This window comes from Xenopus laevis, chromosome 5L, assembly GCF_017654675.1.
Source record: "Xenopus laevis strain J_2021 chromosome 5L, Xenopus_laevis_v10.1, whole genome shotgun sequence".
In the NCBI taxonomy this organism is placed as follows: Eukaryota; Metazoa; Chordata; class Amphibia; order Anura; family Pipidae; genus Xenopus; species Xenopus laevis.
In genome coordinates, this window is record NC_054379.1 from 7,895,883 (window position 1) to 7,910,932 (window position 15,050).

Below are 15,050 nucleotides of genomic sequence, written 5' to 3' on the forward strand. Positions count from 1 at the left end.
AATTTAACAGTGTGCAAAACAATGTCCTTGATTAAAACCGGTTGCAACCGTTCGTTTGCCAAATATTAAAAGAGTGCCCTGTATGGCACAACAGGCTCTTACGGGCCCGCCTGTACAATTAGAATACATTTCCAACACATATATCAGGTCTGAGGAGACTGCCATTAGGAAGGTAATGCTGTGCCTCATTGCATGGTATTGAAAATCCCAACATGGTCCCCAAATTCCTGTTGTTATAGCCCCTAGAACTGATGACGGGCCATTTAAAGGCCTTTCAGCATTTTGCCATGTTACACAGCTGGAAGGGGTTTTTGCACAGATAATTGAATACAATTTTGAGGTTTTTAAAGATTGAAATGTATTTAGAAAATGTTAATGTTTAACGTAACTGCTGAGGATTTATGGAAATCCGACTTCCATTTGGAACTGTGAAGTTCTTAGCGTTTCTATGTCTTTTGTGTCAGGTTCTGAGGTCATTGTTCCTTTCATTAGAGGAACATTATCCTGACAAATTAAGGATTCTGATAATGATTAATAACACATTTTATTTTTTTATTCTTTTTTGTACAAAGGTTCTTCCATTTTTGAGAGACTCTGCTCTAGCTTTATGGCATAGTTAGACCCGCCAAGTTTTCTTCCATTCTCTACTGATTACTTGTAGCTGAACAAATCTTCTCCCTTGTCTTTATTATTCTAACAAAAAAATTCTACTTTATAGTCCATGGAAGGTCCTACACTTCCAACGTTATAATGTTCAGGGATTTGAGGTTTGCTTTAAAAAGAAATCGGCTCAGAAAGACACTGGGCAATATACATTATAAATAACTTTAATTGTAGCCAACGTTTCATAGCCATTATGAATGCTTTTGCCGCAACAGAAAAACATCACAATATGTAATATCTGCTCCGTTGAGAAACACTAGAGGTAATTTACTTAAACCCCAGATAGAAGTGCAATAGTTCTAAGCGGTGCAAAAGCACATAGAGCACTTTAGTCTGGAACTGGGTTTGATTTGCACCTCATGATGGATTCAGAATTTGACATAAGGTCCAGATCGCAACACCAGTAGGCTCAAGGCAGCCCTGTCCTTATTGTCTGCCATAGGGATGTAGGTAAGGGCAGGCAGTAAGAAATGGGTCCTGTTGTTGCCTGTTCCTACAAGCACTTCCTAACATGCACCTGAATCTGACTGATAGGTGGGGGGATGACTACTAGTGATGTGCAGGTTGCCTGAAACCCACAGTGACCCACAGTGGGGAAGGCTCGTGTTGAAATTTGGCCAACTGTTACAGGTTCAGTGGGCGCAGGTCAGACTTGGGAAGGACACTCCTCCTCTGCTTATGAAGATTCCCTGTCTAGAAACCAGAGGCATGCTCAATAAATAACGTACAGAGCGAGAAGATGTGGGTATGGGCTGCATGTGTGTCTTTCAATGGCAATATTTTGCGGGTTAGGGTTGGGTACGGGTTAATAGTTTGTGGGTCATGGTTGGTTGGTTGATGGTTAAGGGTTTGTGGGTTAGGGTGGGGTTCTGGTTAAGGGTTTGCAGGTTAGGGTCAGTGTGGGTTAAGGGTTTGCGGGTTAGGGTTTGGTACGGGTTAAGGGTTTGTGGGTTGGGGTCAGGTGCAGGTTGAGTTTTTCCTGACCTGCACATTACTAATGCCTACGTGCTGCTCCTCATAAATACAGCACTGCCAAATGCAGACAATGCTGTGTTCATTGAGGAACTCATTGTTTTTTTCACTTAGAGCTAATATTTATGTAAGCATGTCTTTTCCAAGCCCTCTTTCCCAAACATCCCTCTTACAGTATTTAGTAATATCATTTAATAGACAGCCTAGTAAACTCCCTAGAAATCTGCCCAGCATTGCTTTATCTCCATTACTCATTGAAAGGAACATATTTTGACATTACAACCAAATAACATCATTAAACTGGATTCAACTGGCTTGTGCCGAAATAGTTGTATTTCTGTCCACCTCCCCCGTTATCTTTCCTTTACTGTAATGTATGTGTGTATACATTACAAAGAAGCCAGGTCTTCTGCTTGACATATATAGCCACGTAATGTAGAAGGGCTTGGGTTCTTGTCTGGAAAATTTCCACATTAGCCTTGGGTTTCATTTACACAGGGCAAGCAGCCAAGGCTTCTCGCTGTTTTCCCAGCAACCAAACAAAATACATTGGCAAAACCTCTGCTATAAATTGCCAAAATTAATCCTTTATGTGATGGTTCCAAAAAGTTCTGTAGAATAGTTTTTTTGTATTCTGTAGAATCTTATGCAAAACAAAAAACAATGCTTGGCACACTCACTGCACTGTCAAATACAGTGACTCTATCTTAGCAACAAGGTGTTGGGCTTTATTATGGCTCCAGTAACATATTCCTTTTCTTTATTTACCATTGACAGTGCAGTGGGTTATTGTTCCAGGACCCATGAGCTGGTAGAACAATTCTGCTTGTACAGGTAGCAGATTTAGAAACCCAAATGTTTATCCCTGATTCCTTGCTATGGTCAAATAATCTTAATTTCTCTTTGATATTCTACTATAATTCTTTTTTTCTTTTTTTGCATAGAATCTTTTAGATTCAGAAAAGAGACGCTGGCAAAGGGCATGTGCAAAGTACCAAGGTTTGGTGACATCACTGGAGAAGCGTTTGTGCGACATGCACGAGCGTTATTCCACCGGTGATGAAAAGGGAATGGTAAGATATCGATTTGTTGCTTTGAAAGGCTTCAGCTATTGATTCACACAAAATTAAATTTCTTTATTTGTTTATCCCCTTTAATTGAGTTGAGCAAAGAATTTCTGGGGCTGTACTATCAGAAAATGCTACAGGCAGTAGATCTTGGACCTATGTATAAGGAATCCACTTAGATTTTGTCATTAGTATTCATGAAAGCCTTTTTAACCATGGTTATAATTTGGTGGATCCTGGACTTTAGTCATCCAAATTACACTTCAACTCTAAATCGAGATCTGGCACTAAAGCTTCCTGTTTGTTTAGGTTAAACCCTAGTAGGTTTGTGACTATACAAGATACTTTATACTTGGTTAACTTGGGGGTTCTCTGTGTAAGAGGGTTACTGTATGCAGAATAGTGGAAATAGCTATAATCCACATTAAAGCAGAAATAAACCCATATAGTCAACATAGGGTTCTGCGGGACGCCTTTCCCAAACTGTACATCCGTGCTCCCCAGTCTACGGTAGAGCTGAGGTTCAGAGTTGGTGACCTCCATTTTCAATTACTTTTGCTCCCTTGAGGCTAATCCTCAAAAGGAGCTTACATACTAGAAGACAACCTGGTCCTGGCTTCTAGTGCACATCATTCAGATCGGAGATTCAATCAAAAGTGAAGGAGCTGTACATTATATCAAGCACTTGTCCTGCAGCCCTGGTGTTGATATGGTCACGGAGTTCCTCTGTGGCTTGTGTTTTACTATAGGGAGTACACTGGCACACAGTGAATGCTCTAGTTCATCTTAAAGACTTTTAGTCTTAATTTTAGGGAATCACCAGACCAAAGAAAAGGGTGATGTAATGAGCTTTTCTGCAAAAACATTTTTAAAAATCACCTCCTGCAGCTCCCCTTGACCTAAATTGGAAACATCTGACACTTTCTACTGATGCTTTTCAGCCAAAAACAATCCCAAAATAAAGAAAACTCTTGTATAAATTAGGAATGCAAATTATAATGAGAGCAGTTGCTGCTATAAGTCATGTATACCTTTGAGAAGAGGCATAAGCATAATATAATAAAGGCTTTGGATGACCCAGCTTCCCCAAACCAACAAGGTACCAGTGGTGTGAAATTTGGCAGGAGATGAAGTTGAAGACGTAGAAGTTGAAGACGTAGAAGTTGAAGACGTAGAAGTTGAAGACGTAGAAGTTGAAGACGTAGAAGTTGAAGACGTAGAAGTTGAAGACGTAGAAGTTGAAGACGTAGAAGTTGAAGACGTAGAAGTTGAAGACGTAGAAGTTGAAGACGTAGAAGTTGAAGACGTAGAAGTTGAAGACGTAGAAGTTGAAGACGTAGAAGTTGAAGACGTAGATGTTGAAGACGTAGAAGTTGAAGACGTAGAAGTTGAAGACGTAGATGTTGAAGACGTGGAAGACGTAGATGTGGAAGACGTAGATGTGGAAGACGTAGATGTGGAAGACGTAGATGTGGAAGACGTAGATGTGGAAGACGTAGATGTGGAAGACGTAGATGTGGAAGACGTAGATGTGGAAGACGAAGATGTTGAAGACGAAGTGAAAACAACTGATCTACTTGCTAACATTTCATTAGGAACTAAGTTTAAAAGAGCAATCTCACATTACAGTTAGGAAAACTGAACTGAAAACCATAACCATTGACCAAAATGTCTACTTTAGTTTAGCATGCAACACAAAACACACAATTCTCAATCCTTTGGCTACATATATCCATCTAGTGAAAAATACTAGTCATGAAGTCCTCCAAGAACATCTAAGGAATAGCTACCATATTTTTTTTTTTTTTTCTATTTGTCCGTAGAGCTTAGAACTGATGTTTTAGTTTGTTTCACTTTAGTTATCAGGACTCTCCATTGCCCCACTTATATCATGTCTTTACCTCTGGCAGATCACATATGAGGACTACATCTATTTTGAAGACAATGGCTGCATATGCCGTTATAAACCAAATACTGGTAATTATATATCATGCCAACATTGACCCTTTTTTTTATTTTATTTTTAAATTATTGTGGAGATGGCAAGACATGGGGATAGTTGCAAATATTTGTGTAGTGTGAAGGTTGTTGCAGGAAGGTGCAATTTGGGGAGAAGTGTTCCTTTTTCAGCAGTGGGTCATGGAAAGAGAGTGACAAATATATGTATTTTATTCTGATATTAAAATGATAATATTGCATCACTCTTGAGCTTTCTTAACTGATGAACCTTAAAGACCTGGAACAGGAGGTTCCTACTCTGGGGTCATGTCTTTATTTGACCAAAATTATGTATAAAGATCTGCTCGTATGTTGCAGGTGAAGATAGTCTTGAGGTTTTGCTGACTGCAGAAGACCTTGGATTAGGGGATTACGAAATTCAGAAGATTAGAGTCTCCCCTAAACAGAAGTTTATGGCTGTAACTTTAAAAGGTTATGAAAGAGAAGAATCGACTTGCGTCGTTGTAAAACTGGACAATGGGCCTCAAGTAACACATTGTATAGAAAATGTTTTCAGTTGCGGTAAGTTATATTCATATTTTGTGGATGTGGATAAGTCCTGGGGTATCAGAATGTTATTTATTCTGTAGATCAATGATGAGTGACTTTTTTGAAGTCCTTGACATTACAGGAGGATCATAAAAGTCTTCAGTGGAGGGATCAGCAAAGTGGCTTCTTATCCCAAATGGGTCAGGGCCCAACTGCACGAAAAGGTCAATAAGAGAACATGGAAGAATTAAAGGGGCTCTATAGCTAAAATACATATTGCTTTTTTTATTCCACATGCAGGAGGTAGGCCTATTAAATATAAATATATGTAATATCTACCCAGTTACACCACTGGATAATGGAACTAATTATGTAGATAGTTGAAGGAAAGATCAGTACCCCAACATTGCCTTTTAGTGTTACTTTATGCCACTGTGCATTTTGGTCCACTTGATAAAGTCCCAAACATGGATGAAACATTGGAATGTACAGTGGCATAAAGTAACACTAAAAGCCAATGTTGGGGTACTGATCTTTCCTTTAAGTATATATTTATAGAGAGATAGATTAAATATAACAGACATGCTGTGTCTAAAACTGCATTAAAGGAGAACTAAGCCTCTAAAAATGTACATGGCTAAAAATGGCATATTTTATATAGTGAACCTATTGCACGAGGCTAAAGTTTGAGCTTGTCAATAGCAGCAATGATCCAGGACTTCAAACTTGTCACAGGGGGGTCACCATCTTGGAAAGTGTCTGTGACACTCACATGCTCAGTGGGCTCTGATTGGCTGTTGAGAAGCTAAGCTTAGGGCTCGTCACTAATTATCCAGCAGAAAATGAGCTTCCCTGGCTGTAATATAAGCTGATGCTACAGGTTTGCTGATTATTCAATTCTGATGCTAATTGCACTGGTTTCTGTGCTGCCATGTAGTAATTATGTGTATTAATTACTAATCAGCCTTATATTGTGACATTTCTATTCTATGTGTACTGTATATTGTGAGTGGGTCCCTAAGCTCAGTAAGTGACGGCAGCACAGAGCATGTGCAGTGAATCAGCAGAAAAGAAGATGGGGAGCTACTGGGGCATCTTTGGAGACACAGATCTTTACTGCTAAAGGGCTGTGGTTGCCTTGGGCTGGTACAGAAGAACAAAACATCATGTACAACATTTCTACCTACTTCTTTAGTTAGGCTCAAGGTTTTTTGTTTTTTTTTTAAAAAAAAAAAAAACCCAAAAAATTTGAGTTTTGCCCCAAATAGCCTGACCACATACATTTGAGGTTTAGTTAAATAACCCCCTAAGTGCCCCCCAAGTCATTATTCCATTGTCATAGATCCACTGGATTCCACATTTAAAGAGCCACTATTCCTTTCATTTTTTCCAGTGGTCTAATAGATCCACTAAAAGTTATCATCAAAGCTACTAGGGGAGATTAGTCACCCAGCGAAAAATCGTTTCTTCTTCGGGCGACTAATCTCCCCGAACTGCCTCCCCGCCGGCTGGAATGTAAATCACGGGAGAGATGGCACTCGGGGGGCTTCATTTTCCGAAGTTGCCTCACAGGGAAACTTCGGGCGACTTTGGAAAGCCAAAGCGATCCGACTGCCATCCCGCTGGCAATTTACAATCTAGCCGACGGGAAGTCGGGGAGATTAGTTGCCTGAAGAAGAAGCGATTTGTCGCTGGGTGACTAATCTCCCCCAGTAGCTTCGTGTGCCCCTGCCCTGATTTTTCTTTTTGTTTGATTCTTGTTCACTTTGCAGAGTGGGCGACTGATCGTATGTTACTGCACACCAGCCAAGTGAATGTTCAGTGTCGGCAGGTCTTTGCAACTGACTTCAGTGATGCCAACGGGGCTGCTCAACTGGTTTACACTGAAAATGATCCCAGGTGACCCTAAAACATGTCCATGTAAAGTCACCGGTATGGGATCCATTATCCAGAAAGCTCCAAATTATGGAAAGGCCATCTCCCATAGACTCCATTTTATCCAAATAATCCAAATTTCTAATAACTATTTCCCTTTTCTTGTACTTGATCCCAACTAAGATATAATTAATCCTTATTGGAGGCAAAACCAGCCTATTGGGTTTATTTCATGTTTATATGATTTTATAGTTGACTTGAGGTATGAAGATCCAAATTATGGAAAGATCCATTATCTGGAAAACTCCAGGTCCTGAGCATTCTGGATAACCGGTCCCATACCTGTATTATAACCAGAATATGGTAAAGACTGGTGTCAACACAAAGTCTGGTTCATTCTTGTTAATTGTGCATTAAAGGATCTCCAGCGTCTCAGGCTTATTGTTGCTGAACACAGGGAAGTACATTTGCTGCACAGAATTAGATTTCTCTCTCTGTTCCAGTGTTGTGTCGCCTCTTTGTAGCATACGGAACACAAATGGATTAGGGGAACACAGAAAAGAACAAAGGAGCGTTAACACGAGGCAGAATTAGTAAGCGAGGGAAAGCATTCTCTTACATTGCATTTCATGTTAAAGGAGAACTAAACCGTAAAAGTGGATATTGCTAGAAATGTTCTACTTTAAATACTGAGCTTAAAGTGGACCTGTCACCCAGACACAAAAATCTGTATAATAAAAGTCCTTTTCAAATTAAACATGAAATCCAATTTCTATTTTTTATTAAAGCATTCATAGCTGTTGTAAACTCATTTAAGAATCTCAGCTGTCAATCAAATAGTGTCTGCCCCTCCTCTATGCCTTAGGCAATTACTTTCACTTTCCATTCAGCACATCCTACATGTCACTGCTCTCCCCACATTCCCCCGTTCTCTTCACCATTTAATTGTGTAACCAGGACATGGGGATGGACATTAGGTCAGAGAAGAGATGGGCAGCACTCCAGGATAAGATAAAAAAGCCTTTATTCACATACAGCAGGGCAGCATAGCAACGTTTCGAGCCTCGCACGGCTCTTTGTCATCTTTTTCTGGAATGGACATTAGGTCCCCCATTCTCTTCACCATTTAATTGTGTAACCAGGACATGGGGATGGACATCAGGTCCCCCATTCTGGTGCACAAACAAGATTCTGAGATGATACAAGACTTGTCTTAATAACAGTGTCCACAAAATGGCTCCTGCCTGCTTGTTATAATTATGAGTTCCCAGACTGAAGGAATCAAGATTTAAATAATTTATATAGTGTAATTAAAGTTCATTTTGCTTGACTAATGTGATAAAATAGGATTTTTTTGGGTGACGGGTCCCCTTTAATGCGCCAGCATCTCTGTAACAATAATGATTCAGGCCATTCGCAATATACTGTGTATATATTCTATAAAAGTCACTATACAAGGCTGATCAAAGCAAACTGAGCATGTGCAGTGTCACTGACACTCTTAACAACACTTAACTGACACTCTTAACAACATCCCAGATGGGGAGCTCTGAACCCGTGGTTGACCTTTAGTATGTTATAGAATGGCCATCTCAAAGCAGCTTTTCAATTGGTCTATATTATTAATTTTTTATAGTTTTTGTTTGCCGTCTTCTTCAGACTCTCTCCAGTTTTCAAACGGGGGTCACTGACCCCATCTAAAAATCAAATGCTCTGAAAGGCTACAAATGTATTGTTGTTGCTACTTTTTATTGCTCATCTATTCAGGCCTCTCCTATTCATATCCCAGTCTCTTATTTAAATCAGTACATGGTTGCTATGGGAATTTGGACCCTAGCAACCAGATGGCTGAAATTGCAAACTGGAGAACTGCTGAATAAAAAGCTAAATAACTCAAAAACCACAAATAATAAAATATGAAAACCAACTGCAAATTGTCTCAGAATATCCTTCTCTAGATCATACTGACAATTAATTTAAAGGTGAACTACCCATTTAAATCTGAATGAACAATGTTAAATGGCATCACATGTGCTTCCTGATTGGTCCAATCCAAATACCTCTATAAACGAAACCACTTTGGCGTCCGTTTACTAAAGCACGGAAAATGTGACTTTATTTTTCGGGCACGTTATCGCTGCAAATTTCTTTCCGCCATATTATTCACATCGACAAAATTCACGAAACGGCGATGTGCTCTGCAATCATTGAGATCAGTCGCGTTAAATACGCTAACGTACCCGCTCACGTTCGTGTTAATTTCACCGAATTTTCTGGCGATCAGAATAAGGTCGCAAATATTTTTGCTATAAAATACTCTTGATCTTTGCGATTTTTTTTTTTTTACTATAAAATTGATTTATTTTATGGCAATTTTTAACGACAGAAATGTGGTTCTTCATTGATTAAACTTTATTGAACATACAGTATTGACAGCAATACAATAGAGATTTGTCAGCAATGGGAACAGGAAAGAATGATCAGTAAAAAAAAAAAAGGTGTTATGGGATATTTCCTGCCCCTTGAGAATTTTCTGGCGAAAAAATATTTTTACGCCACTACTTAGGTAAAATTTTGCAAATATTCTTACGTAAATGTTGTCTTTCGCACAGTTCGCTGTTTTGTAAACCCGCCATTAATGTGTACGTAGCGTTATTTTCAGCGGATGCGATCACATATTCTTACGCAACTTCATATTTAACACAAGTTAGTAAACTGGCGATAACATATTTGGGGAATATTCTGTCTATAATTTATGCGCATATTTTTACCGCTTTAGTAAATGGACCCCTTTGCGTCTTCGTTATGAGATATTTTGCTTTCTATGGCGGTGTTAGAAATGATCATTTATTTTCAGCTATATTTTACTAAAACTATAGAATGTTTGTTTAATAAATAAAAGGAATCCCATAGGGGAAGGTATATATAGTGAATAAAGTACCCCCTCTTGTAAAATATAAGGATATTATAAGTTACCGAGGAGTTTCATGACCGTATAATGTTTTTATACAGGTCATGGAACTCCAAGGTAACTACTAATATCCTTATTTTACAACTGGGGGTATTTTATTTATTATAATACACAAGTTTCAGTGAGTCATGTGACAGAAATGACATCAGAACTCACCGTTTATAACTGATGACATCAGAACTCACCGTTTATAAGGATATAATTTACAAGATATTCATGGCTTTAGTGTATTATTTATATATATATATATATATATATATATATATATTTGGGTCGGACATGTGTCTGTATTCAGCCTCAGCACCAATGTTACACAGCGCTGCCATATTTGTACTGAGATGTGCGTCACATTTCTTTTATTTGTTATTATGGTGGGTAAGAGAATCTGTTGTTTTTCAGGTTTTTCGTGGATCTTTACTGCACCAGAGACAAGCGATTTATAACCATAAACAGTAACAGTAAAAGTACCTCGGAGGTGAGGCTGATTGATAATCGCTGCCCATTTGAACCTCCTGTTCTGGTGCAGAAGAGAATCGCCGGGGTCATTTACTACATAGAACACAGTAATGGCTGCCTCTATATGCTCCGCCGTCACGGAGAAGCCGCAGAATACAAGGTAAGCTCGATAGAACCTTTGTCTCGCCTAGTGGAGTGGGAAGAATTCCTGCTTTCAAGCGCTACAGTGTATGTGATACAAACTGCTTACACTTCATTAGGACCAAACAGCCATTGACCTTCATTTAAATGGATGGTTCACCTTTTAGTAAACTTTTAGTATGTCATTGAATGGTTCATTCTAAGCAACTTTTCAATTGACCTTCATTTTTTAATTTTTATTAGTTTTTTAATTTATTTGCCTTCTTTTATTGACTCTTTCCAGCTTTCAAATGGGGGTCATTGGCCCGATCTAAACAACAAATGATCTGAAATCAGGTTTTAAAAAATTGGATTCTTTGAATAAAATAGTCTTTGCGTAATTCAGAAATTTCTGGATAAGGGGTTTCCAGATATTGGATCCTATTCCTGTAATTTATACCCAAGTTCTTCCTTCTTCAGGCTTGGATTTTCATGGGGCTGTTGTACCCCTGGACTCACACAGTAAGCCCTACACATCACTGATAGCCTAATCCTTTGTCTGTATTTACCTATGTATATAAATACAGGTATGGGATTAGTTATCCAGAAACCCATTATCCAGAAAGCTCCAAATTACAGAAAGGCTGTCTCACATAGACGTTTCCTTTTTCTGTGTAATAATAAAACAGTACCTTGTTCTTGAACCCAACTAAGATATAATTAATCCTTATTGGAGGCAAAACCAGCCTATTGGCTTTATTTAATAATGAATTTCTAGTAGACTTAAAGGAGAAGGAAAGCCCCAGGGCGCAAAACCCCTCCCCCCCTCCCGTGTATTGCCCCCCTCCCTCCTCCCCCCTGGCCTACCCCTCCCGCTGGGCAAATGCCCCTAACTTGTTACTCACCCCTCTGCGCAGGTCCTGTCCACGGAGTTCACAGTCGCCATCTTCTCCCACGCGCGTCTTCTTCCTGCTCTGACCGGCGTCTTCTGGCGCATGCGCAGTAGGAACAGGTACGGTACAGCTCTATTGCGCATGCGCCGAATGTCACGAATGTCACGAACAGGTACGAAGTGAAATCGGAAAACTTCGTGACATTCGGCGCATGCGCAGTAGAGCTGTACCGGTACCTGTTCCTACTGCGCATGCGCCAGAAGACGCCGGTCAGAGCAGGAAGAAGACGCGCGTGGGAGAAGATGGCGACTGTGAACTCCGTGGACAGGACCTGCGCAGAGGGGTGAGTAACAAGTTAGGGGCATTTGCCCAGCGGGAGGGGTAGGCCAGGGGGGAGGAGGGAGGGGGGGCAATACACGGGAGGGGGGGAGGGGTTTTGCGCCCTGGGGCTTTCCTTCTCCTTTAAGGTATGAAGTTCCAAATTATGGAAAGATCCATTATCCGGAAAACCCCAGGGCTCCATAGCTCGAATCAGCAATTAGTCTCTGGAAAACCCAAGGTCCCAAGCATTCTGGATATCGGGTCCCATACCTGTACCAGGACATTGTAAAGCCCTGGAGATGTAAATCGTTAACTCTTCATTGATGTAGCGGTACATTAAATCATATATTTGTGTATTTATCTCCCTAAGGACAGCTGGCGTTAGGTTTTCTGTATATTCAGTTTGATATTTGCCCTGGTTTTGCCCCCAGATATTGAAGGCAGCAGTATCTTCTGGAATGAAACACTGGGAGCCTGTGTATGAGGTCCAAGAAAGAACAAAGCTTGTAGACATGGAGATGCTGAAGGATCATTGTCTTCTCTTCCTGAAGAACCACAACCAGCTCTCTCTGGAAGTCATTGGTCTCCCTAGTGGAGCTGTGCTTCAGTCTATCAAGGTAAACTCTTTTAGTTATTCCAGTAACTGGAACCTATTTAGTTTGGATTGAGTTCCGAGCATCCTCATGTAATATCTGACATAGGTTTGGTACTGGATTTAACCTTAACTGCTGCAGATAGGCTTGACTTATCTCAGTCCAGTACATAGCTTGTGGCCAGTGCAGCAAAAAAATGGTTCTGTTGACTTTTAAATTAACTGTTAATATGATGTAGAGAGGGATATTCTGAGACAATTTGCAATTGTTTTTCTTTTTTTGACTTATTTTGCTTTTTATTCAGCAGCTCTCCAGTTTGCAATTTAAGCCACCTGGTTGCTAGGGTCCAAATTCCCCTAGCAACCATTCACTAATTTGAATAAGAGACTGGAATATGAATAGGAGAGGCCTGAATAGAAAGATTTGTAATTAAAAAGTAGCAAAAACATTACATTTGTAGCCTTACAGAGCATTTGTTTTGTTTTTTTAGATGGGGTCAGTGACCCCCATTTGAAAGCTGGAAAGAGTCAGAAGAAGAAGGCAAATAATAAAAAAACAAAACAATGAAGGCCAATTGAATTGGCCATTCTATAACATACTAAAAGTTAACTTAAAGGTGAACCACCCCTTTAAGAACCTTGGCAAGCACAAATGTCTTACAGACTCTGCTCAGGACGGGTCTACAACTTCCAAATGTATTTATATAAATAGTATAAGGCATTGTTGATAGAGGCAGTGAGTGCATTTATATGACTATACAGACCTATTCATGATCAAATCTCTTTCATTGTGATTGACAGCTGCCTGCTTGGGCCTGTGCACTGGAACTGGATCATCAGGCAGAATATGGAGCCGGCACAGTCGGTTTCTCACTTTCCTCTCCAGTACACCCTCCCGTTAATTTTGAGTACTCTCTCCGGAAAAAGCAGTTGTCAGTAGATACCAGCCATAGATCTGACGGAATCCATCAGTTTCATACGCTGAGGCTAGAGGCCAAAAGCAAGGTTTGTGCAAGCCCATTGGTTACTCACTTCCTGGGCGGGTCTGTCCTGTTGCCACGGTCGGGGTCTGTCCTGTTGCCATGGTCGGGGTCTGTCCTGTTGCCACGGTCGGGGTCTGTCCTGTTGCCACAGTCGGGGTCTGTCCTGTTGCCATGGTCGGGGTCTGTCCTGTTGCCACGGTCGGGGTCTGTCCTGTTGCCACGGTCGGGGTCTGTCCTGTTGCCATGGTCGGGGTCTGTCCTGTTGCCACGGTCGGGGTCTGTCCTGTTGCCACGGTCGGGGTCTGTCCTGTTGCCACGGTCGGGGTCTGTCCTGTTGCCATGGTTGGGGTCGGACTGGGCCAGTGGGTCACAACCCAGTTGGCCCCGTCAGCCCAGACCCATTCCCTTAAACACTCCTTCCAACCTTCCCACCTGACCCCCAGTCGGGCCACATGAAGAAGTACGTGGGGAGTTGCAGCTGTGGGGGGGGGGTTGTGGGGGCCCCAGTCCAATGCTGGTCTTGGTATTCTATTAAGAGAATGTGGCGGCTACAAACACACAGCAGCTATGCACTTTGCCACTATGTTTATGTATGTGACGTCACAATGGTTAAAGGTGCTGTTTACCTTTAAATTAAATGTTAGTATGATGTAGAGAGTGATATTCGGAGACAATTTGCAATTGGTTTTCATTGTTTATTGTTTGCTGTTTTCGATGTATTTAGCTTTTTATTCTGTAGCTCTCCAGTTTGCAATTTCAGCCATCTGGTTGCTAGGGCCCAAATTACCATAGCAACCATGCATTGGTTTGATAAGGAGACTGGAATATAATTAGGGAAGGCTCTGAATAGAAAGATGAGTAATAAAAAGTAGCAATAACAATAAATTTGTAGCCTTACAGAGCATTTGCTTTTTAGATGGGGTCAGTGACCCCCAATTTGTAAGTTTGAAAGAGTCCAGGGAAGACGGCAAATAATAAAAAAAAACTATATAAAAAAAAAAAGTAATGAAAACCAAGTGAAAAGTTGCTTAGAATTAACCATTCTATAACGTACTAAAAGTTAACTTAAAGGTGAACTACCTCTTAATGAGCATTATAACAAATGTCTGACGTATACAGTATATATATAATACACAAAAGCCATGAATATCCTGTAAATTATATCCTTATAAACGGTGAGTTCTGATGTCATCAGTTATAAACGGTGAGTTCTGACGTCATTTCTGTCACATGACTCACCGAAACTTGTGTATTATAATAAATAAAGTACCCCCAGTTGCAAAATATGAGGATATTAGAAGTGACCTCGGAGTTCCATGACCTGTACTCTCTTTTGGACCTTGTAATAACTAACAATACTGAACTCATCTCTAACATTTGTGTGGGTGAGGGGCATTTAGGGAATAGTGATCATAACATGGTCTCCTTTGAGATTCTGTTGCAGAAGCAATTCTATAAGGGAGTAACTAAAACACTAAATTTCAGACGTGCAAACTTTGACAGTATAAGGGCATCTCTGCAACATATTAAGTGGGAAATGCTTTTCACAGGGTTAAACACAGAACAAAAATGGGAAGTCTTTAAAATGCTGCTTAATAAATATACTTGTCAGTATATTCCACTTGTAAGCAAGGAACGTCGTTGCAAAGC

General features: G+C 40.3%; 1 protein-coding gene across 1 annotated transcript in view; it reads left to right on the plus strand.

Moving 5' to 3' along the window:
* Positions 1 to 15,050, plus strand: part of prepl.L (prolyl endopeptidase-like L homeolog) — a 29,899-nt gene that overhangs the window by 6,003 nt on the left and 8,846 nt on the right. Inside the window, 7 exon segments of the mRNA NM_001174028.1 lie at positions 2,580 to 2,708; positions 4,613 to 4,679; positions 5,019 to 5,222; positions 6,962 to 7,088; positions 10,435 to 10,651; positions 12,257 to 12,442; positions 13,219 to 13,422. Of these exon segments, the coding sequence (NP_001167499.1) occupies positions 2,580 to 2,708; positions 4,613 to 4,679; positions 5,019 to 5,222; positions 6,962 to 7,088; positions 10,435 to 10,651; positions 12,257 to 12,442; positions 13,219 to 13,422 (1,134 nt within the window).